General features: G+C 38.2%; 1 protein-coding gene across 1 annotated transcript in view; it reads left to right on the top strand.

The window, feature by feature from the left end:
* Window positions 1-26,022, top strand: part of LOC110154500 (kelch-like protein 29) — a 798,906-nt gene that overhangs the window by 223,325 nt on the left and 549,559 nt on the right. Inside the window, exon 3 of the mRNA XM_055149662.1 lies at window positions 17,891-17,898. Within this exon, the coding sequence (XP_055005637.1) occupies window positions 17,891-17,898 (8 nt within the window). The remainder of the gene's footprint in view (window positions 1-17,890; window positions 17,899-26,022) is intronic.

Below are 26,022 nucleotides of genomic sequence, written 5' to 3'. Positions count from 1 at the left end.
CTTAACAGGTGTGTTTTTGAGGAGGTAACAACATTATAACATGATTTTGTGTAATATAGGACCTTTAAAAGAGAGTTAAAGAATAAAGCTTTTTTTTTTTTTGACTTCTTTCTAAGACTGTCTTATATAATATTGTGACATCATCTGAGCCAAAGCGCGTCTGTTCTTTCACCTTCGCTTCTTCACAAAAGCCTAGAAAATCGCACTGGCATTTACAAAGGTCCACAAGTGACATTCAAGAGAGCTACCACCTTAACTCTGTGCAGGAGGTGACAGGGAGCACCCGCCCACCCGCACGCCTGCCGCCCGCCGCCACCCTGCATCGTCACGGCGATAGATATCAGTCAGGAGCCGGGCCTAGCGGAGCTTTTATTGTTTACCCAAGACGCGTCGGTAAACAAAACCCGCTCCTGTCTTCCTGTCGGAGATATTATGACCGGCGAGCTCACAGCATCTCCACGTTCTGTAAAGATCTTATGTGTGTTTGACTTTTTTTTTCTTCTTTTTTTTTTGCACATTTTATGACTACAAAACGGCACTTTGTGGACAAGTGCCTGTGGATTGTGCCTGCGGCGATGTCTTTGCTGTTAGAAACTGAGACACTTTCGCTTTCATTCTTATTTAAAAAGGTGGGCTCCGAGTCTGGGCACCTCCTTTGACTGTAAATAGACATTGGCAGGCTTCGCTTTGAAAATCCTCCACTTCACTTGGTCTTTTTTTTTTTTTTTTTTCTGTTGCTTTACCTGGATGCACAAAAAGGTGATAAAGAACATTTAGGTTTGGAGTTGCTTTCTAAAAACACTTGGAGAAGAAGTAATTGACTGGATTGACTTGCCGGCGCTTTCAACCTCTTCTTTTCATTTATTTAGTTACAGGTGGTTTATAGCGCAGAAAAAACGAGAAAAACAGGTATTCTGACTGTGAGCGGGGTCGCCTTTCCATAGATCTGACCTGTAACTTGGCCTCCGTGAAGATAGAAAGGTTCAGAGTCCATTAACCCGTGTTTATATCAAAGTAAAATCCACACCCACTCAGGGCCGTTAACATTCTATCCTTTACCCGGATTGTCCGTGATAAATCAGGGACAGCCCAATAGTCCAGGACTGAACCAGGACTGAACCAGGACTGAACCAGGACTGAACCAGGACTGAACCTATACCGTGTCATTAGCGGATTATTAATATATACAAGCTGCATCCACAGAGCCGATCGCCAGGACTACACCAGGACTGAACAAGGTCTAAATCAGGACTAAACCAGGACTAACCCTATGCAGTGTCATTTGCAAATTATAAATATATACACGCCGCAACCGTAGAGCCGATCGCCAGGACTAGACCAGGACTAGACCAGGACTAGACCAGGACTAGACCAGGTCTAAACCAGGTCTAAACCAGGTCTAAACCAGGTCTAAACCAAGACTTAACTAAGTATAAACCAGGACTTAACCAGGACTAAACCTAGGCCATGTCATTAGCGGATTATAAATATATACACACCGCAACCACAGGGCCAATCACCAGGACTACACCAGGACTACACTAGGACTGGACTAGGACTACATTAGGACTGAACCAGGAATTAACCAGGTCTAAACCAGGTCTAAACCAGAGTCATTAGCCTAAATATATGTACGCTGCAACCACCAAGCTGATCGCTATGACTACCCCAGGACTGGACCAGGTCTAAACCAGGACTGAATCAGGACTAAACCAAGACTAAACAAGGACTGAACCAGGTCTAAACCAGGATTAAATCAGGACTAAACCAGGACTAAACCAGATCTAAACCAGGATTTAACCAGGTCTAAACCAGGACTAAACCAGAGTCATTAGCATAAATATTTATAGGCCGCAACCACCAAGCCGATCGCCAGGACTACACCGGACTGGACCAGGACTAAACCAGGACTGAACCAGGACTAAACCAGGACTGAACCAGGACTGCACCAGGACTGAACCAGGACTAAACCAGGACTGAACCAGGACTGCACCAGGACTAAACCAGGATTAGACCAGGATTGAACCAGGATTAAACCAAGACTGAACCAGGTCTAAACCAGACTAAACCAGGACTGAACAGTAAACCAGACTGACTTAAACCAAGACTAAACCAGGACTGAACCAGGTCATAGCATAAATATATACGTACTCCAACCCCTGAGCTGATTTCCAGGATTACTCCAGGACTGCACCAGGACTGAACCAGGACTGAACCAGGTCTAAACCAGGACTGAACCAGGTCTAAACCAGGACTAAACCAGTGTCATTAGCATAAATATATACGTACTCCAACCCCTGAGCTGATTGCCAGGATTACTCCAGGACTGCACCAGGACTGAACCAGGACTGAACCAGGTCTAAACCAGGACTAAACCAGGACTGAACCAGGTCTAAACCAGGATTAAACCAGAGTCATTAGCATAAATATTTATAGGCCGCAACCATCAAGCCGATCGCCAGGACTACACTGGCCTGGACCAGGTCTAAACCAGGACTGAACCAGGACTAAACCAGGACTGAACCAGGACTAAACCAGGACTGAACCAGGACTAAACCAGGACTGAACCAGGACTAAACCAGGACTGAACCAGGACTAAACCAGGACTAAACCAGGACTGAACCAGGACTAAACCAGGAGTGCAGCCACCGAGCCGATCTCCTGCGCTGATGGTTTTGTGTAATAAAAACACTTAAGTCTCTCTCAGTCTGGTCCATTGTTCTGGGAAAAGACTGGGAAATGTCTCTTGTTTCCAGGGCAATGAACATCCTGGACACGCATCAAGTATTTTCCTCCCGTTCGTCGTTCATTTGATTCACCTGACCCGTCCGTGTGTAATCACTCCCCGCCCGTACAATTCCAGAACGTGAAAACCCGCCTGTTTCAGCCAATATTTGTGATTAACCAACCCAGTGCACGACTCTGGAGAGATTTAACGCCAAACTGTGACACATTCCAAACAAAGCAATAACATCTTCATGGAGAAAAGAATTTGATTTACCACTTCATGACATCACAAGGTGGCATTTTGAACTTTGGAGATGTAGACAGACTACAAACGTGTGAATGAAACAAAACACAACTCCAAGTCTGTTTTTTATTAAATTTTTTTCTATGCTGTTACTTGGATGCACATAAAGGCAATAAAGAACATTAAGATTTGGAGCTGCTTTCTAAAAACACTTGGAAATGAAGTGATTGACTGAATTGAGTTGCCAGCGCTTACAGCCGCTCTTTTGTTTGGCCTCAGTGCTCCCTGCAGCTAACAGCGAGCAATGATTTGAAGTTCAATATCTAATGTACTTTAAACATATGGCTCAGGGCTGTATACAAGGTGCTTATGTTATTGTGGCGCTATTATGAAACCTTTTATTATGAAATCTTTATACAAGCTGCAGAGCTAATACTGATTTTTTCCAAACAAACTAATACAATTTGCAGTGTTGGGAAGGTTACTTTAAAAATGTATTCCCCTAAAGATTACAGATTACATACACCAAAAAGTAGTTTGTAACGTAATCCATTAAATTACTTAAAGCGAGTAACGTAATCTGAATACTTTGGATTACTTGATTTGCTGTAGAGAAGCAAAGACATCGTAACATAAGATGTTTTGTCTGATAAAAAAAAAATAAAAAGCCCAGTCTTTACTTAACCAAATTAAAAATGTCATTGATAGAAGAGACGCGTCCGCACAACATGGTTTAATCCTGGTTTAGTCCTGGTTTAGTCCTGGTTTAATCCTGGTTTAGTCCTGGTTTAGTCCTGGTTTAATCCTGGTTTAGTCCTGGTTTAGTCCTGGTTTAGTCCTGGTTTTAGACCTATTTTAGACCTGGTTTAGACCTGGTTTAGACCTGGTTTAGACCTGGTTTTAGACCTGGTTTTAGACCTATTTTAGACCTGTTTCAGACCTGGTTTAGACCTGGTTTAGGTCTAGTTTAGACCTGGTTTTAGTCCTGGTCTAGACCTGGTTTAGATCTAGTTTAGACCTGGTTTAGTTTCTGGCAATGAGTGGAATTACTGAAAAAAAAGAAAGAAAAAAAAAAGGGGGAGGATATAGCCCAAAATGTAAAAACAGGAAAATACCGCCATGTAATCCATTTATTTCAAAAAAGTAACTGTAATCCAATTACCACTCACTGAAAAAGTAACTGTAACCGAATACAGTTACTCATAATTTGTACTTTGATGACGTAACTCTGGTACATGTAATCTGTTACTCCCCAACACTGACAATTTGGTAACACTTTATAATAACTACACCTTATTTAGCCTTAATAAAGCATGAACAAAGACTTAATTAATAATGATTCACGCTTAGTAACTACTTAATTACTACCTGAATTAGCACTTAACTTGCACTTAATTCTCCTGTGCTGTAAATAGTTACTCATAAGTATTTCTTACTTAATTACTCATGAACTAACCATTTGTGTGTGCATTTGTAAATGTATATTTAAGTACAAATGTGAGCATTTATTAATGACTAGTAAGTCATGAGAGAATGATTTACTAGTAATGCATTATTGTTTCTCTGGAATTTGACCAACCTTAACAAATGCTTAATAAAAACATAATTAGTCTTCACTTTAGAAAAGCTCTCAGAAAGACTTAACTAACAGATAACAGCTGCTGAATGATCATTGCATTGTATTATTAGTAAATCATTCTCTCATAGTTTACTAATCATTAATAAATGCTCAAATTTGTACTTAAATATACATTTGTAAACATGCAAATGGTTAGTTCATGAGTAATTAAGAAGTATTGAGTTAATATTTACAGCACAGGCGAATTAAGTGCAAGTTAAGTGCTAATTCAGGTAGTAATTAAGTAGTAACTAAGCTTGAATCATTATTAATTAAGTCTTTGTTCATGCTTTATTAAGGCTAAATAAGGTGTAGGTATTATAAAGTGTTACCCAATTTTTATAGTAAACTCAAATGGAAGTGTTTTAGAATTTTTTTACCATGAGCGATGTGAAACCTAATGAACCTAACCGCACAGATGGGAGCTTTAAGGGTGAAATTGTGTATGTTTTCTGTCTATTTGGCACATTTTTTAAAAATCCAGATGCCCTTCCTGATGCAGTAAGTCTTAGTACATGGCCTTGTTAGTGAAACTCATTAATAGTGAAATGTCTCCCATGGCAACAGAGTGGTTGGCTGCTCTTGAGCTCAGTTTTTAACATCATTTCATGGGATTTTAACCAACTAAGAAGTGCAGCATGTGCAGTTCAAAGGACACAAGTGAAGGGACTGTTGGATTGTGTGAAATTAACTGGTCATTTTTGCTGTATCCATGGAGACAAAAGGCTAACTAAAGAACTAACTAAGCAGCCATGGACGTTTCAGATGCTACAGGCTTTATACACCATATATGACAGCGAATATGCCAGAAGACCCTCCAGAGGAAATACTCCGAGACCTTTCAGAGAGAAGGAACCATTTCATCACCAACCAAAACACCACAGCAACGTAAAGGCCAAATTGTAGTCGCCATCGTTTTTGATTTATGGATCTGCGTCTAGGTCTATGCTTCCACGAAAGAATTCTAGTACTAGGATTTAAAAATGGCGTTCGTGTATAGAAAATGAAGCGGGAACGCAGAGTATCAGAAATGTATATAGAGAGGTCCTAGAGAGGACAATCACAGCCCTTATCGTCTGCGTTGGTTTGACGTAGTTAGAAAATTTCAGAGGTGTACGACGTTCTACACAGACGCTCGGCGGAGGGGGTTCAGGGCGTCGCAGACTCTTTGTGTCGAAGCAGATGATTTGACGCATGACCATAAATTGGGCTTAAGAGTGAGGTCTTTCTTGTTGTGTTCACCTGGCGCCCCCTGCAGGCTGCTCTGATGCTGCAGGACACAGAGGAGGAACACTTTTGTCTCTTCCTCTCGTCGAACTAGCCTGATTCATCAGCCGGTTTCACTTCGTGGAAACTGTCTGATCTCTTGCAGCATTAGGATTTTTTCGCTCAACAGTGGGCAGGTACTTTTTTTATTTTACCAATCGCTGCTATTTGGTTGTGAAGTATGTAAAGGGGATAACTGGTATATTAAGCTTTTCCCAAATCCCGTAGGAAGAGAGGACAATAATGTTTTTCCTTTTGATAAAATTCACCAAACATTCTCTTTGTTCCAGCTTTAAATCCTCGATCTCGGGAATTGTTGCCAACACAGAATGTCTGGCTTCACTGATCACACTTCCGGGGTTCTAGCAAACCGTCTAGTGCAGGGGTGTCAAACTCATTTTGGTCCGGGGGCCGTATCCAAACTACTTTGATCCTAAAGGGGCCGGGAAACAAAACATGGAATATAAACCCCAAAAATAGCAATAAGTTAATAAGTCAAATATTTGTGCAGAGAAACACAAATCTATTACAGAAATATGTTTTAATTGATGAACTCTTTGTTTTACAAAAATGTAGTTAATACGATTAAGTGAGATTCAGGAGCAGGACCACGCCTCAGCCGCCCTCTCCTCTCACCAGCGAACCACAGCTCACCTCGACCACGCCTCCAATTTCCCAGAAGCCTATATGTAGCAGCCTTTCCCATCATCCCAGTTTGTCTTGACTAACTCGACCCCACCCTCCCACCCCCTATTTTGTCTTTCAGTCATAAGACCCCTACAAGGGGGGTGCTGTTTCAGCTGGGCCAATTGCAGATTGAGACGGAGCCCCCACCCATAGTCTCAATCCAACCATCTCTGCTTCGCTTAGTACATTATCAATAAACTTCTTTGCACTATGTTGTTGTTGGCGTGGTCCTAGCTAGTGAATATTATAATATTATGAACAACCTGAAACACAATGTTCAACATGAACTTGTCTGCAAATAGGAATAAGTCCATTTTTCTCGGAAAATCCTGCACTCGGCTCCACTTTTCTCATGTTGGACATTTTTCTGATGAGGGTGTCACGGTCAACAGTCAAAACGATCGTCCTTTAAGAGCGTTTGGAAAGAGACAAGTCTTCATTTGTGCTGCTCTGGTGGGAGGGGCCACGTACAGAGATGCTGGAGACGCTGCTATGCTAAGAGACGCAAGAAATTACCAATATTTTAATAGAAAATATTATTACAATATTTTAGTAGAAAATCAGACAAGGGCCAGATTAAAGGTCTTGGAGGGCCGGATCTGGCAACCGGGCCACATGTTTGACACCCCTGGTCTAGTGTACTCAGATTCCTGACCTAGTGGCTGGAGAGAAATAAAATTGAGTGGAGGCACTAGGCGGCACAAGCTTGGCCATCCTCAAACTGCCTTAACACAGATCTGCTGACCCTCCCTGACCAGACCTCCTGTTAAACTGCTTTAGACACAAAGACCACTGAGAAACACAGTGGAAATGCAAAACTTGAATTTCCCTCAGGATCAATAAAAATCTCTCTCTCTTTAAACTGACCCAACAACCTTCTGATTCTTAGACTAATGTTTAACCCACTACACCACGTCCATTAAATCATGTACGTCAATTTATTGTTTGTTGGAAAAACAAAGATGCTTACTCATGCCTTGCAAATTGGAAAAAAAAGAGTCCTTCCAATACTGACTCATACTTTTTATGTTATTAAAGATTTGGCTAATCTCCGTTATGAGTTTTTGAAAACAGACTTGAGTGATTTGGCCCGGCTGCACACTTTTTATCAGTCTTTAATTATTCTCCATAAGTCTGGTCTTATTGTGGTCCACTTCCCCCCTCGTCTGTGCTCGGGGGATCTGCACACGCCATTTTAATAACGCAGACATAAATAATAGATATATTTTAAATGCAAATTGTAAGAGGGACTTTGGGGTTGAGTCCATCATGCGGTGTTTGTGGTTTGACCCCGGCTCAGGTTAACAAATTACAGAGAGGGTGGTGTTTCTCATTAGGAGCTGCATGCATCATCACCCCAACAACGGCTCCGGTGTTCTCACTACATACACAGTTAGAATAGACCCCCCCCACCGGTGTGCATGGGTTTAAATGTGTCTTAAAAGGCCCGTAATACATTATTTTCTGATCTATGTTATGTTTCCTCATCATAAACAGACCTGGAGTTGTGTTTTGTTTCATTCTCATGTTTAACACACAAATCCTGCATAATTTAGGCCAAGTTCTTCTCTCAAACTGAAAATACGCTGTTCCACACTGCAAAAAAACAAAATCTAGTCAAGTTAAGATGACTTGAATTAAGAAAGTTTTATCCTGATTTGAATAAATTTCACTTGACGAGTAAAATGATCTGCAAGTGGAAGAAGACTTCTTGTACTTGGGTCTGGTCAAGTGGTAACGGAGGGAAACAGGGGCAGATTTTTGACATTCAAATGTCTCTTATTCAGAAACTAGAGGGACTATTGAAATAAGTAAAGTATCAGAATGTAGGAAAGAGTTACACTCCAACAGGGTCAAGTTAAACCTGTGATATTCTTTCAAGTTGTTGACAAAAAAAATGTAAAAACTCATGTCGGTAACAGGAGGGAATGAAATATGCAGCACTTTTTGGGCAATAAATCCAAACAGTGATAACTCTTGGTTCTCACTTACATATCCTTAACAAACTGGTTTGAATATTTGCTTCATATAGTTTTCTACCATATGGTACAAGATTAGGTTAAAAAACCTCTGACATTTTGAGTAATGAGATTTTTTATTAAGAAAGGTCATGGTAACGGAGGGAAAAAGTAACAGAGGAAAAATTGTACAAACAAGTAGAAGGTGCATGATTTTGCATAATTTGTCGCTTTTTTCTTCCGAATACTTTAATATTACTTCAAAATGAAAGGAAACTATTTCTATAAAATGTCAGTCCTTCCAAGCAAATTTTTATCATTTTAAATACATTTTTTTTGAAAAATCATGTACCTTCATCAACAGTTCAAAGATGGAATAACACAAGATATGATGAAATTTATTGACATGATTTGCAGGTCTTTGAAATTTGGGAAATAATTTTTGTTCCATGTTTCATACATGGTCTGTTTAAAACGGATGGAACTTTAGAACCAAAAATGGTACAGAAAAAAGGTCAACAGTTTCATAAACTAGAGTACATATGTATCTGTTCAATACATTTTTATATCAGATGCATTAACTTGAATTTTTGGTCTTGCTGTTTACTTCTGCTTGACCGGGCCCAGTTAAAATATGAAAATACCTTTTGCTACACTACACAAAAAAGAGAAACGTCTACTTTTTGCACTTAAAATAAGAAAAAAACAATGCTGAATGTTGCTTGAATTAAGAAAAACACGCTCATTCCATTGGTCGATCATTTTACTTGTAAAGTCAATCTACTCAAATAAAGTAAAATATTCTTAATGTAAGTCATTTTAACTTACCTAGATATTGCTTTTTTTCCAGTGCACCTTGTGATTTCATGTGATAATACAGGAAGTGCTCCACTGTGTTTTTAAAGGTGCATTGTGTTAGTTTTTTGGTGGAGGGCCCGTGCGTCGAATGCTTTTCTCCATGGAGATGTTATTCCTTTGTCTGGAGTGTTTCACAGTCTGGTATCTATCATCACGAAGACCAAACCAGACCAAGTTACAGGTCAGATCTGTGGAGAGGCGACCCCGCTCACAGTCAGAATGTTGTTCTTCTATGTATTTTTGAGCTCTAAAACCATCTGTAATTGAATAAATGTAAAGTAGAGCTGTTTAATGTCATACTGTGGAACATTCCAGGCAGAGCAATGACGTCTCCATAGAAACAAGCAGATGACCCCAAAACAAAAATTACTCAGTGCACATTTAAACTCCATACACCTTCACTGGAACCATTTGGATGAAGACTGTGCAATTAATCGAATTTTGTTTGACACACAAAATTGAAATTGCGATCAATCTCCAATTTCAAATAATCGAGTTGAAATTATTTATGGTGCAAACACACTAAGACTTTAGAACTGTGTCCAAGCACGGATCGCCCCTAAAGCATAACGACGTTTATTTTGGGACATTTTTATTATTTAAATAAGTATATTTATTTATATTTTTAAATATAGAGATTGTAGAACATCTGGATATATAGTTTATTTTGGATACATTTAGTTTTTTTTATGCTTTATTCATGTTTAAAATATATGCTATTCATTTTATGTTGTTTATAAATCACAAAACTGCTCTAAGGTTCATATTTGTAGCCTGAATTTATTTACAATTTGAAAGTTTTGTGTAAATTATCAATAACAAAGTATTTAGTTTTTGAGAGAGAAATGCTGAATAAATGCATCATGTAACTAAAAATAATTATTTCAATAATCATAATTTCAATATTGACCAAAATAGTAGTGATGATAATGATTTTTTCCATAATCAAGCAGTCCTATTTTGGATAATTTCACTTCTGGAATTGCCAATCTCTGCGAAACAAAAGGTAAAATGAGCTGTTCACTTGAAAACTACCACTTTATAAATGACATCACAAGGTGGAACAGAGCATTTTGAGCTTTGGAGATGTAGGCAAACTAATAATAACAGATTACAAAAATTATTTTAGCTGCATCTAAAAAGGCAATTACAAAGAATTGGTTTCAACCAGATCCACCTGCACAACGAGACTGGATCAAGATTGTGGAGAAGATTTAAATGATGGAAAGAATAACATACAATCTTAAACTTAAAGGGGACAAATACAATGAGCAATGGGGAAAATGGAATGTATTCATCAATGACACCAGAAAAACAACGTAGTGCACACAAATGTCAATGCCAAATGCATGTTTAAATAAGAACCTGTAACTCCAGACTGTTGTTACAGAGTTTTTTGATTTTGTATTATTTTTGTATGTTTTGAAATGTTACTTAAAACCAATAAAAACATAGTAATAAAAAGATTACTCAAGCTTGTGTGAATGAAACAAAACACAACTCCAGGTCTGTTTTTGAAGAGGTAACGACATTAGAACATGACTTAAAGCTCACAAGTGTCAATTTTCCATAATATAAAATGTTTAAACTGACACGGGCACATCCTGCGTACTCCCGTGTCTCCTCTCCTCTCCACACGACTGCACAACATTCACAAACTATTGAAACTATAAATCTCCAACTCGTATCTTAGCGTGAACATTTATAGCGACAAAATCCTAAAATACGTTTCTGCAAAAGGCGACATCGCAGCTCCACCCCCTCATCCCGCGGAGAAGGTGTCTGCACGCTCACTATTGTATTTCCAATGACAGGTTTATGTGCGTTATATCTGATTATGACTCAGATTATACCGAGTAATGTGGTGCCATCCATTCTGTAATCCTTCTTAGCCACAGCTTTTTCCGCAGCGTCTTAATCCCTGTAAATGTACCCACAACTGCAAAACACACGCAAAAACCTCCCTCCTTATTGTCAACCGACGGGAAATTGGACAGTTAAGGTGGACATATTATGCAAAATGGACTCTTAAGAGCTTTAAAGTGGGATTTAACACGTAAACTCCGCCCACAACCGCATTTTTAATCCTGGAGCGAAAGAAACATGAAATTCTGTCAAATGGACTCAAGTTTTTTGAGACGTTTCGTAGCTCATCCAGGGAGCTTCTTCAGTTCTTTGCGGTGTTACATTGACTCTAAAAGTGTTAAATATTCATACTTTGCATTGACATCACACTGGGGGTGTTCTACGTGTGTCTGTATGGTGGAAGGTTCAGGCGTTACCATGGTGACACAATGCACACATTAACACTTTCAAAATGCTTTAAGATCGTATGGAAACTCAAGAAAAATATAGACTAAATGGATTCAAACAGCATTTCGAAGAGCCTGTGATCTATACAAGCGTTTAGGTCAGGTGTGTTCAAACTACGGTCCGGGGGACAATTGCGGCCCTCAGACAAATATTTCTTGGCCCTTAGGCTTCCAGATGAATTGGCACAAATTACCTTGCATCAATTAAACCGCAGTTTTTTTTTTTAATCTACCTTGATAAAGCTAATGTTGAATATTTAGTGTGTGGTTTTAAGGATTGTAGCATGAATAAAAGGTTATTCTAACGTGTTAAACATGCACATATTTCAGTTATTCACTGTACTGAGCACCAGTCTGTGGCCCTTGATCGGCCCCTCTGCTTCGTCTGTGTTTAGAGATGTGGCCCTTGATGACAAAAGTTTGGACAGCCCCAGTTTAGATGTTTGAATTTCAACAAAAAGGTGAGAGTGACTAACTGAAAACGTATTGGCTAATGCCTTTCTGCAGATCTGACCTGTAACAGTCTGGTTTGGGCTCAGACTCGACACATCAGCATGTCAGCTGTTTCCTGTACACTGCAAAAACAAAATCTAGTCAAATTAAGATGACTTGAATTAACAAAGTTTTATCATGATTTGAGTCAATTTCACTTGACAAGAAAAATAATCTGCCAGTGGAACAAGACTTTTGATACTTAAAATATGAAAATACATCTGGCTACACTTAAAATAATAAACAAAATCCTATGTTGTTTGAATGAAAAACACACGTATTCCATTTGTAGATAATTTCACTTGTCGAGTTGAGTCTACTCAAATAAAGTAAAATATTCTTAACTTTAATTTGCCTAGATATTGTTTTTTTCCAGTATCTGCAGTAAAACTACTCACTTTGAGACTCTTAAGTGTTGAAAAGATCAGAGTTTTGCACTTCTAGTTTAGATCCAAGTCAAAACTGTGTTATTATTATTTGTGAAATGTGGTGCAAAATTGTGTTGGGCTCAGACACAAATATGTTAATGTCTATGGGGCTCCAGTCGGATTTGATGACCGCTCTGTTGGCATTTGACGGACCCTCCTCCAGAAAAGTTACACAGTGCACCTTTCATTAAGAGGAAATCCTACACACAACTGGTTTTCGTTTTAGTTTTATCAAACATGTCTTCTTTCTGTCTTGTTTCATTTTTATAATCCATCATAAATGTTGTAAAACGTGCCGTTTCAGATTCAAACACTGCACCAAAGTGACCTTACAACCTTATTTGGACTTTTTTTTCTTTTAAAAGTTTTATCCCTATTGGTTTTCCTATTACAGACCGCACATCCTCTACTACTACTTTCAAAATAAAGTATTGTACCAAAAGTGAATGGACCTTTATAACCTTGGTTGGATTTTTTTTTTCCTCTCTTTAAAAAGTTTTATTTTATTTCTATTAGTTTTCCTAGTACAGACCTCGTAACATTTTGCAAATACCCAAAAAATAAGGTATTGCAACCAACATTAATTGAATGGATCTTATAACCTTGTCTGGACAATTGATTTAGAATTGTTTGGAATTGTTTTGTCTGGAAAGTTTCACAGTATGGTATTAAACCTTTCTATGCTCATGGAGACCAAACCACAACAAATTATAGGTCAGATCTGTGGAGAGGCAAGCATCAGAATGTCTGTTTTTCTAGGTATTTTGGAGCAGTAAAACCACCAATAATTGAATGAATGTAGGTAGATGTGGTAAATTTCATACTGTGGAACATTCCAGGCAGAGCAATGACGTATCCATAGAAACAAGCAGGTGACAGACCCCCAACCAAGATCCATAGTGCAGCATTAAAAAAAATAGTATTGCACCAAAAGTAAATGGACACTGGGCATTTGGTTTTGAATTTTTAAAACTAATTTTGTCAGCTTTTCTAGATGTTATACTCACTATTACTATTACTATTCTACTCCTTTTTCTCCTTCTCCTTATGATCTCTTGTATATAGCTGAGAAATATTTTTGTATTACTATATTCCTGTATTTCATTTATTTATTTATTTTTTTATTGTATGCATAATTATGCCTGATTTAAGTACAGTCTCTTGCTGTTTTTGCAGGTTTTTTTTTTTCTTTTACGTTTGTATGATATATATATATATATATATATTCTTTGTTATTATAATATATTATATTATTATATTATGATGTGTGAGCTATTGTGTCCAACTAATTTCCCTTGTGGATGAGTAAAGTTTATCTCTGTCTAAGTATTGAATCAAAAGTGATTGGACCTTATGACCTTGATTGTATTTTTGTTGAAGCTTTATATTATATTATTTATTTTATTTTATTCTTATTTATTTTCCTATTGCAAACCTTATCAAATTCACATTAAAATTTTGCAAATATCTTAAAAAACAATGTATTGCATGAAAAATGAATGGACCTTATAACCTTGTCTGGAAAACTGGTTTTGAATTTTTTTTTTTGTCTTATTTTTTACAGCTTTTTGTCAATTTTCTTAGTCCCTGGCCCCAGAGTTTTAGGGGCCCAGATTTGAACCCCCTTTCTATTAATTTATACGAGAAAGGGGCCCATGTGAGGATTCTTGCCCCGGCCCTTCAAATATCTGACAACGGGCCTGGTTATACTCACTGTTTATATTTTACAGACCTCTTATTTGAGCATGACCATATATGGCTCACCTCTCCAGGAAGCCCCGTTTTATTCATCTTAAGTCGTGTGTAATAACAACAACAGCACAGCGGACTACTGCAGTATAATCAGATTAGATACTTGAGGGAAATAACAGTTGATAATGTTTGAAGAGGAGCGTAATCTCCCTATTCAAATTAGCTCGCAAATTAGAATTGGAATAAATTGTCTGTTCAACATAATATTTTCCTGAGTCTGGAGGAAAAGCAATTCACCAGTAATTGAAAGCAATTAGATTATGATTAGTAAATGTGATTAATGTGACGGATGGTACGAGGAGGCGGAGACGTGTGGGGGACACCTGCTCTGGATCAATACTAGACACAGGTTTACACACGACACGGGGAACGGAAATACAAACAAATATACAAACATGACATATTTTAGATCCCTGTATGGCAATGATCTGTTACTTTACAATAAAAAACGAAAGATTCCCTGACAACGCACGTGTGGACTAATGTCATAAAAGTCCTATATTACGCAAAATTGACTCTTGTTACGTTACAATGTTGTTACCGCGTAAAAAAACAGACCTGGAGTTGTGTTTAGTTTCATTCACACATGTTTAAGTGATGCTTTATTATTAGTTTGTCTACATCTATAAAGCTCAAAATGCTCTGTTCCACTTTGTGATGTCATGAAGCGGACGTTAACTGCTACCTTCTACTTTTAGTTCAGCAGAAATTGGCAATTCCAGGGCCCAGACTATCCAAATGATTTTAGTGAAGGTGTATGGAGTTTAAAAACCCAGTGGAGTATGACCACATGACATCACAAGGTGGAAAAGAGTGTTTTGTGTTTGCTAAATTCTGCGAAACATGAATGAATGAAATAAAACACAACTCCAGGTCTGTTTGTGATGAGGAAACAACATTATAACATACATCAGAAAATACTGCATAATTGCAAAGGCGTAGATTTGCATAGAGACGATGGGGACATGTCACAACTGATATTTGGGGAAGACAAAATAGTCCCTACCAATATTTGCCATTTTATTTGAATAAACAAAAATATACATTTACTCTGAGATTTTTCCAAACTCAGTAGTATTAATTGAACATGTTTTAAATCATGTACAAATTATGCTCAATAATACACCACTAGAAAGAGTCTTTCAAAATAAATGTTTAGGAATAACCATAGATCATAATTTAAACTGGAAATCACACATAAATACAATTAGGAACAAACTATCCAAAGTGATCGCAATTATATATAAATATAGATATACCCTAGATAAAAACAGTCTTTTTATTATATATAACTCGCTGGTAATGCCCTACATAACCTACGGTATTGAGATTTGGGGCAATACATATAAGACGAATACAAAGCCAATCTTTACCCTACAAAAAAAGGCAATAAGAGCATCACATTATCAACTTATAAAGAACCAACCAATGCATTATTTATAAACCTTCAAACGCTGAAATTTTACGATTTAGTCGACCTGTACACTCTTAAAATCATGTTCAAAGTAAACAACAATCTCCTGTCGAAAATCGTTACAGAACATGTTCAAAATCCGAAAGAGCCGATACGAGCTCAGAGGCACGACCGTGTTTATTAAAAAGAAAATCAGAACAAACATTATGAAATTTTGTAAATCTGTTAAAGGGGTGGAGCTCTGGAACAACTGTACAGAAAACCTAAAATTGTGCACCACTTTCTTTCACTTCATAAAGAAGTTTAAATGTTTAACTCTGGACAGATACATGAAATATGAGACTTAGTTTGTGCTGTAGAACTTTGTTGTTCTGTTACTGATTAGTTTGTTTCTTCCTGCTGTATTTATGAAGATGAACTGGTGTCAAGATGAAGCTCTGACAAAGGAATAAAGGGTAAAGGCATAATAAGCTTAAGCTTCAGCCTGCACCTTTTCGGTCTGTATATGTTAAATATGACTGTTTATGAATTAATGTCAAAATATACCTGTGACCGAAATAAATAAATGAATGAATGAATGAATGAACGTTCACATGTTGTTTATTAGACGTTCTGAGATGTATTCAGTGATGTGACGACAGCATTTCCCCTCCCGCTATTTCATTGGCTGAACAGAGTGATGTCATTAGTGGAACCAGGAGCCTAAACTGGGGAAGCGGCGGGACAGGGCTGCACCTGAAGATGGCGGCTTGAGCAGGCGTGAGTGAACAGGCTGCACCAAACTTTGAAAAACATTTCAAAAGGAACTTACTTGGCTTCATCTTCAGTTAAACTCGTCTTATAATGAGTCGCCGCAGAAGAAGAGCGACTCTCAACACAAGTGCACCTCCCAAACGGAGCTCTACTCGAGCGCTGTGAGACCCCGACTCTACTGACAATATTCCATGGAAAAATGTACGGACATGACCTCAAATATCTCATCACCAACAAGCACATTGAAATCTGCTACAAACTTCTACATCATCTTAGAAGACCAATGGACACAAACTGAAAAATAAAACCACCTTTCACTTATTTTGAACCTGTCCAGACTGTGTGTTTTTGGAAAGAATTCATAAAACATAGAATCTCACCAAACCCTTTCATAATTGACTCTTTAATCTATTTCATACTTGAGTTTGGTTGTCATCTTTTCACAGTTTATAATGCATTGTGTCACTTTTCTGATGAAAGTTCCGTCAAATGCTTTTCTCCACGGATCATGTCATTACTTTGTCTGGAATGTTTCACAGTACGGCATTAAATCTTTCTGTCTTCATGGAGACCAAGCCAGACCAAGTTACAAGCCTGTATATTTGAGCTATAAAACCAATAAATGTAAGGTAGAGCTGTTTAATGTCATATTGTGGAACATTTGAAGCAGAGCAATGACCATCGTATCCATAGAAACAAGCAGGTGATGGACCCTCAACCAAAAAGTTACACAGAGCACCTTTTATTAAGTAGAAGTCCTACACACAACTGGTTTTTGTTTTAGTTTTAAGAATGTTTTAAGATGCTCTGTAACTTTTCTGGTAGCTGTTCCTCCACCTTTTTATCTCCTTGGAGGTCTGGAATGTTCCTTAGTATGGCATTAAAGGTATCTACTGTATAACCATGGCGAGAAGCAGTAGATGTTACGAGATGTTACGCCAAGTTTCAGATCAAATCCGTGAGTAAGAATATTTAATTTTCTGCAATAAAAACACCAGTAGTGACATAACTGCTCGATGTTTAGGTTTAATGCTACACTGTGGAACATTCCAGATGACGCACTTACATCTCCGCGGACACAAGCAGGTGATGGACCCTTTCAGAAAAGTTTCACAGTGCACATTTAATGCATTGGTAAAGTTGTATTTTTAGTTTCAGAGTTGATTTTCTTTGTTTTGTTGCATTGACTTTAATCGTGTTAAAAAGGCCTTTTCTCTGTAAAGTTGCGGGGCGGACTAACCCGGCTGCGTGATCCATCATTGTCAGTGTAACTACTTTATTAAGAGGAGTAATGAGGCTGTAATTGGCTGGTGCTGAGTGGAGCTTCTTTACATGCTGCTCTCATTTTACAATTTTACAGGTGTTTTCTGGGACAATATAGGCCCCAGCGTGGAGGAGGTGGAAGGATACATGATATGACAAACATGTTTAGTACAAAGGCTGCAAAGTTTTTCCAAGTTTTTTAGGTTGTGTTCATACTTGCAAACACACAAATTAGATCAGAATTAGGATTAAAATGGAAATAAGTTTACCTGAATAAAGGATTATCGATGTATCTAAACTAGAAACTAAACCAGCACAAGACCAGGACTAAACCAGGACTACAACCAGTGTTGGGAAGGTGACTTTTAAAATGTATTCCCCTACAGATTACAGATTACATACCCCAGAATGTAGTTTGTAACGTAATCCATTAAATTACTTAAAGTGAGTAACGTAATCTGAATACTTTGGATTACTTGATTTGCTGTAGAGAAGCAAAGGCAAGGAACTCTTCACATAAGATGTTTTGTCTGCAATAAAAAGCCCAGACTTTACTGAACTGTATTAAAAATATTATTGGAGGAGGAGACACGGTCCGTGCGGCATGGTTTAGTCCTGGTTTAGTCCTGGTTTAGTCCTGGTTTAGTTCTGGTTTAGTCCTGGTTTAGTTCTGGTTTAGTCCTGGTTTAGTCCTGGTTTAGTTCTGGTTTAGTCCTGGTTTTAGTTCCTGGTTTAGTCCTGGTTTAGTCCTGGTTTAGTCCTGGTTTAGACCAGTTTTAGACCTGGTTTAGATCTTGTTTAGACCTAGTTTAGACCTGGTTTAGATCAGTTTAAACCTGGTTTAGACCTGTTTTAGACCTGTTTTAGATCTAGTTTAGTCCTGGTTTTAGTCCTAGTTTAGACCTGGTTTAGATCTAGTTTAGACCTGGTTTATTTTCCAGCAATGAGTGGAATTACTAAAAAAAAAAAAAAAAAAAAAAGGGGTTGATATAGCCCAAAATGTGAAAACAGGAAAATACCTCTGTGTAATCCATTTATTTCAACAAAGTAACTGTAATCCAATTACCACTCACTGAAACAGTAACTGTAACTGAATACAGTTACTCATAATTTGTACTCTGATTACGTAACTCTGGTACATGTAATCTGTTACTCCCCAACACTGATTACAACAGAACCAAACCAAGTCTATATCCTGACTAAACTGTCGTTTTTTTGTGTTTACACATTTACCATATAATTTTACAACTAATAATCTTTTGTTTTGGTTTGACTTGGAAAAAATGATATATATATAACTGTATGTAACTGTATGTTTTCATTCTGTGTATTTAAAGGTCCTATATGACTCTTGTGAGTGTTAAACCATGTTATAATACTGTTTCCTCATCAAAACATGCCTGGATCTGTGTGTTAAATATGTGAATGAAACAAAACACAACTCCAGGTCTGTTTTTGATGAGATAACATTATAATACAGATCAGAAAATGGCGTAATATGTAACTTTTAATTATTCTTTATAAGCTGTAATAAAGAGCGTTTCATTTTCCATTCCACAGTGAGGGCCGAGGATCCTTATTTGACTGCAGTACACATCATTTTGGTAACACTGTCTGTTTTGAATTATTCTTTATACAGTGTGCAATAGTGTTATCACTTTTTTATCATATTTTGATGAACTTTTGCCAGTAATGGAAAGAACTGACCTTCAGTTGGTCATATTTTTGAAAAAAGTCCCCCCGGACTCAAAATGAAGTTCTGGTAAAGCAACAACCAGAATAAAACTGTTAGAAGGTTCATATCTGTTCAATCATAAAATAACCAAAGGCAATTTTCTCTTGAATAACACAGGAACAAAACACATGATCAGGGTAAAGATCATATAAAATAGGCCACCAAAAGTCAAAAAATGATGACTGTCAGTGTTGGTTAGCAACAATGAATCGAATGGTTTATAAAGTGAAAGCAAGAATAGAAAGTGAAACTGCAGTATATTATGACGGCAGTACAACTTATTATTGATCCATTTTCAGTCAAATTGACTTGTAATGGCCCTTGTGAGAACTCAGCACGGTTTCACATTTCACATCATTGGCTGTAATGTGTATTTAATTATTATTTTTTGTTTCGGGGGGACTTTTTTAAAAGAGTGTTGAAAATGGAGTTTGGTTTCTTCAATTATACCAAAAAGTTCATCCAATCATGATGCAGGACTTTGATTTTGGAAAAAAAGTTCAAAAAGTTATAACCCTAGTGTGCAAACAGTACTATGATTTTTTTTTTTTTTATTACTGACATTGAAAACCATCTTTATTTAGAGGTGCACTGGGTCATGTTTCTGGTAGAGTCCATCAAATGCTTTTCTCCATGGAGATGTTATTGCTTTGTCTGGAATGTTTCACACTATGGTATTATTGTATTTTTCAGACTATAAATTGCTCTGGAGTATAAGTCTCACCAGCCAAAAAATGTGGAATGAAGAAAAACAAAACAAAACATATATAATAATTACAATAAGACGGACAATAAGCCACACTTTTTTAGGGGAAATGTGCTATAAAATCTGAGACCAGGAACCGACATTTCATGTTGAACGTCAAGTTTATTTATTTATTTGAGACAGGGACAGTGCACAATTTTTACATGAACCTTAACAGGAGAGATGCATTGTACCAGGTTGTAGCATCAGTGCTAATTTCTTGAGCAGATTGACTGATTGTTTTTAACTGACCTTGTCTGTCAACTGTTCTGAGAGACCTGTGTAGCATGTTTTGGGTTGATGGAGGGAACCCGGAGCGCCCGGAGGAAACCCATCCAGACACGGGGAGAAACATGCAAACTCCACACAGAAAGGAACCCGGAACCTTCTTGCTGTGAGACAACAGACTGTTAACGTCACATATGAACAGTTCTTCAGATAAACTATAACATAAACAACAGAACAGAACAAGTTTACCAAACTCTCCATCTCACTCCAAATCACTAAATCCATTCAATTCTTCATCCTCGGTGTCACTTCTGAGCAACTCCACGACCTCCGGAGGTAAACAGAGCGTCTCTTCCTCTTCTGTGTCGCTGTCGTCAGACTCAGCATCAGTTCCAGTTAGAATTATTCGGGTCTTTCTGAATCCCGACAGGATGGTTTCGGTGTCACTGAAGTCCAGGCTTTGTCCATCCATCCAGTGACTTCAGGAAAGTTTCATGGTGCATCCTCCCAGTTTCTCTCTTACTCCAAACTTTCTTTCTCCTGTTTGATTACTGTTTTTGACTGCAGATTTCACGACTTGCAACAGAACAGAGGCTCTTTCTGCAGGAGACATGTGCAGTAGAGTGAAGTGACAGTGACTAGAGCCTCTTACGGCTGTCTGTGTGAACATTTTAATATATAATTCACACCGGAGTATAAGTCCCAGGACCACCCAAACCATGAAAAAAGTGCGACTTATAATCCGAAAAATACGTTAAACCTTTTTATCTTCATGGAGACCAAATCAGACCAAGTTACAGGTCAGATCTGTGGAGAGGCGACCCCGCTCACAGTCAGAACACCTGTTTTTCTAGGTAATTTTGAGCTCAATTTGTGACTGAATAAATGTTTAATGTCATACTGTGGAACATTCCAGGCAGAGCAATGACATTTCTATAGAAACAAGCAGGTGACGGATCCTCCACCAGAAAAGTTACACAAAGCACCTTCAGCACAAACTCACTCAAATGAAACTCGCGCTCAGTGTCGTTTCCCCATTTCAAATTCCTGTCTAAGTCTGTCGCACCAGACTTTCCTCTTATCTTGTTCATGAGACTGGGATGGATTTTTTTTCCCTTTTTGTGTCATTTTCCAAACACAAAACTGTCTTTGGACTGACTTTTTAAATCCATTTTCTGAACACGGCAAAGTCTGGTGTTTGTGTTTGCGTTGGGAAGTGTCCAGCTGCCGGCTCCATCAGGATCGCTGTGATTTGGAGAGACGTCTGTGTAATTGTTCCACGTTCTGAGAGGCTCTGATGACGTACTTTACCCAGAGAACAGCCGCGAAACTCTTTGTCAAGGTCAAACCGCAACCAGTCCGTTCAGATACAGTAGGAGAAGTCTGTGCTGTGTTGCTGTGGACTTTTGTATTGACACTGTGCAGCTGATGACATCGAAATTCCTTTTTGGGTCTGATGCCAACTGTCGGCTCTGCTCTGTCTGAAGCTCTGTTACTCAAGTTAGAATTTAAAGGTCCAACATGACTCAAAATTGACTCTTGTGTGAGCTTTAAACCATGTTATAATGTTGTTACTAGGGTTGGGAGGTATCCAAATTTTGATATCTTAAACCTTCTCAGCATTTTACCAAGTTATACATTATTACCTTAACTACTTGTTCTCCACACCTGTCCAGGATTTCCAGTGGATACGATCCTTTTGGTACTTTGTTGTTTTTCCGAATGCCTTCCTTATGCTTGGTTGTGTGGTAGTGGGCCTAGTTGTTGCTTCGGCGTCAGTATCAGCAGGAGGGGTTGCAATCGTTGAACTTGTTGAACTTGTTGAACTCAGGGCTAAACTCATCCTTGCGGCAGTTAGCGGGTGATTGATCCTCACGAGCCCTGACATTTGAGGTGTTTCCGTCTCTCACTCTCACCGTCTTCATACATATTTTGCAAATATCCTCGTCAACATTTGCTGTCTCTCCTCTGTCATTCTAGCCTGATTCACCAGCCAGTTTCATTTCATGAAACAAGGTGTGTAATGCGCCAAATCCCGTAGGAAGAAGGGCAATAACGTCTTTCCCCTTGATAAAATTCACCAAACATTCTCTTTGTTCCAGCTTTAAATCCTTGATCTTGGGAATCGTTGCCAACACAGAATGTCTGTCTTCGTCTACATCCATCTCGACCGCTTTGTTTACTGTTGTGCTGTTCCACAAAAGGGACCAGACAGGCGTGACGAGTTTGACGTCATGGCTTCACAGCTCACAGCTGACTGGCTGGTGCACGGTCTTTATCTTCCGGGGTTCTTGCAAATCGTCTATATTGCTAATCTTGATAATCATCTGTATTGAAATGAAATTGAGTGGAGGCACTAGGTGGTACCAGCCTGGCTACTGTCAATTTGGCCTGAAGCCAAAATACTGCTAAATTGCAGAAGTACAAGTATTTTTTGGGGCGACCAACTCGCTTGCACCGGACTTACCATCTTGTCTTGGTCTCCCTTAAGAGCATCATGTGACGACGGAATGAACCTAATCAAACGTCCCCACGCAGTTAAAACAAACATTACAGACTACTATTACTTTGAAATCATGATAACATTTAATTGAAAATACAACCACACATTCATTTGTGCTGAGCAAACAAATGTAGGTAGCAATACATTTGAATATTATATTAGGTCCTTATGCACTGCAGATTTTTTTTAATGATGGTAATGAAACTGATACTGTTGCTACTTTTTCTTACCTCATTATACCCTAATACTGTAATATCACCCAACCCTAGTTGTTACCGCCTCAGAAACCTCCTAAAGCTGTGTTTTGTTTCATTCACCCATGTCTGAATCATCCTCCATTATTAGTCTGTCTCCATCTCCAAAGCTCAAAATGCTCTGTTCCACCTTGTGATGTCATGAAGTGGTAGTTTTTAAGTTAACAGCCACTTTTTAACTTCAATTCCAGGTCTGAACTTATCCAAATGATTCTTGTGAAGGTGTGTGGAGTTTAAAAACACAGTGGAGCACTTCCTGTACCCCATGAAATTATGAGGAGCCTAAATCTGCAGGGTGTGAATGAAACAAAACACAACTCCAGGTCTGCATTGTGTCACCATGGCAACTGATGAACATTACACCATAGAAATACATAAATCAATACACTTTGGCATTGGTTGAAATAAAAAGAACAACGTTTTATATTCATGGGCTTCAGGCAAAAGGGTTCCTTCCTGATTTGAAAGATTTGGCATGGCAACAGTCCTCCTTGTTATGGAAATAAACCAATTCAAATCAAAATATTAGATCTTTTGCATGGGAAAAGGTGCTCAAAAAACTTTTACTGAAACTCATGAATATAAACAAAATATATCTTACCGGACCATACCGTCAGAGGCATTCCGAGCAACAATATCAAAACATGAAATTGAAAGAACTAATATTATTCTAACTTTTACTTAGAAGACGACGCCGGGCCAGGATACAGGTCAGATCTGTGGAGAAGCAACGCCCAGAGAGAATGCAAGTTTACGATTAAAACGAATGTAACTGAATGTCAATACACCAGTGATGGTTTTACCCGACTTCATCAATTCTAGAGGGAGATGTTCAGTGCCATACATCTCCATGGAGACCGATAGATATAGAGATATAGATAGACAGTGTTGGGGAGTAACAGATTACATGTACCAGAGTTATGTAATCAGAGTACAAATTATGAGGAACTGTATTCAGTTACAGTTACTGTTTCAGTGAGTGGTAATTGGATTACAGTTACTTTGTTGAAATAAATGGATTACATGGCAGTGTTTTCCTGTTTTCACATTTTGGGCTAAACCAGGACTAAAACCAGGTCTAAAACCAGGACTAAACCAGGACTAAACCAGGACTAAATAAAACCAGGACTAAACCAGGTCTAAAACCAGGACTAAAACTAAAGGACTAAAACCAGGACTAAACCAGGTCTAAAACCAGGACTAAAACCAGGACTAAAACCAGGACTAAAACCAGGACTAAAACCTAAAACCAGGACTAAAAACTAAAGGACTAAAACTAAAACCAGGACTAAACCAGGTCTAAAACCTAAAACCAGGACTAAAACCAGGACTAAAACCAGGACTAAAACCAGGAAAACCAGGTAAACTAAAACCAGGACTAAAACCAGGTCTAAACCAGGACTAAAACCAGGACTAAACCAGGATAAACTAAAAAGGACTAAAACTAAAACAGGATTTAACAGGACTAAATCCTGCTGTGTGGACGTGTCTCCTTTTCTATCAATATATTTTTAATTTGGTTCAGTAAAGTCTGGGCTTTTTATTTAGCAGATAAAACTTCTTCTGTGAAGATTTCCACGTCTTTGTTTCTCTACAGCAAATCAAGTAATCCAAAGTATTCAGATTACATTACTCACTTTAAGTAATTTAATGGATTCCATTACAAACTACATTTTGGGGTATGTAATCTGTAATCTGTAGGGGAATACATTTTAAAAGTAACCTTCCCAACACTGTAGATAGATGGATAGATACAGTAAATAGATACTTTATTGATCCCAAGAAAACCCTCCACCAAAAGGGTTACATAGTGCACCTTTAGGAAACCATTTTTATATCATTCTACTGGTAAAATAAACCGACAGTTTCCTTTATAATCAAAACGATAATGCCATTTTGACCAAGTATATTGCGATGTGCTGTCTTAGACTTAGACAAACTTTATTGATCCACAAGGGAAATTATTTGGACACGGTAGCTCACACAAGAATACAATTGGTAAATTCAACATAATTGCAAAAATAGCAAGAGACTGGTGACAAATAACTAGGGTTGTAACAGTACATGTATTTGTGCCGAGCTGGTTTGGTACGGGGCGTTCGGTTCGGTGCAGGGCTGTGCATGAGTGAATACGTGCAATTAGTGTGTGTTTACATTCGGCCACTAAATGTGCAGCTACAAGAAGGCTCGACTCTTTAATATTCAAGAGGGAACTTGTCCGTGATTGGGGCAGTGATTCCCACAGCGCTTTATAGTTAGGGCACCCACCATCACAACAGTTGCCCTTCACCTTGACTATTTCCCTTCGAACTAGGGATGGGCATTCAATTAAATTTTCATAATCAATTGTCGGAAGAATTAACGATCGATTATCGATTAATCATTAACGTTTTTATATTAAAATGATCATCATTATTATTATTATCTGCACTACTAATCTGCATAAATAAATTCAATTTTACGACATATAAACCGTAACGACTCTAGAGCCACATCAGCCCGTTTGACATTATAATGTGTTTAATTCAGTTTTGCACAACTCTCACAGAAACAAAACTTAAAACCGCATCGCTAATTTGCATAAACTAAGTGAAGATAAAACTACAGCTCTTGTGCACTGATGCGGTTCAACTTCTGTTGGATTAAAAGACATGACTCAGTGGAATACAGGTTAGTGTGACCAGATTTGCGTTTGTCAAAACCTGGACACCGTACGGGGGGAGGGGGGCGGGGCCTCGTCATCGACATTGCGCGACTCTCACCTGGCAACGCTTTTTCCCACTGG

This window comes from Boleophthalmus pectinirostris, unplaced genomic scaffold (genome assembly GCF_026225935.1).
Source record: "Boleophthalmus pectinirostris isolate CB_2022bp ecotype Guang Dong unplaced genomic scaffold, ASM2622593v1 HiC_scaffold_13, whole genome shotgun sequence".
In the NCBI taxonomy this organism is placed as follows: Eukaryota; Metazoa; Chordata; class Actinopteri; order Gobiiformes; family Gobiidae; genus Boleophthalmus; species Boleophthalmus pectinirostris.
The sequence above is the reverse complement of the archived record's forward strand: the minus strand, read 5'-3'. Positions and strand labels throughout refer to the sequence as shown.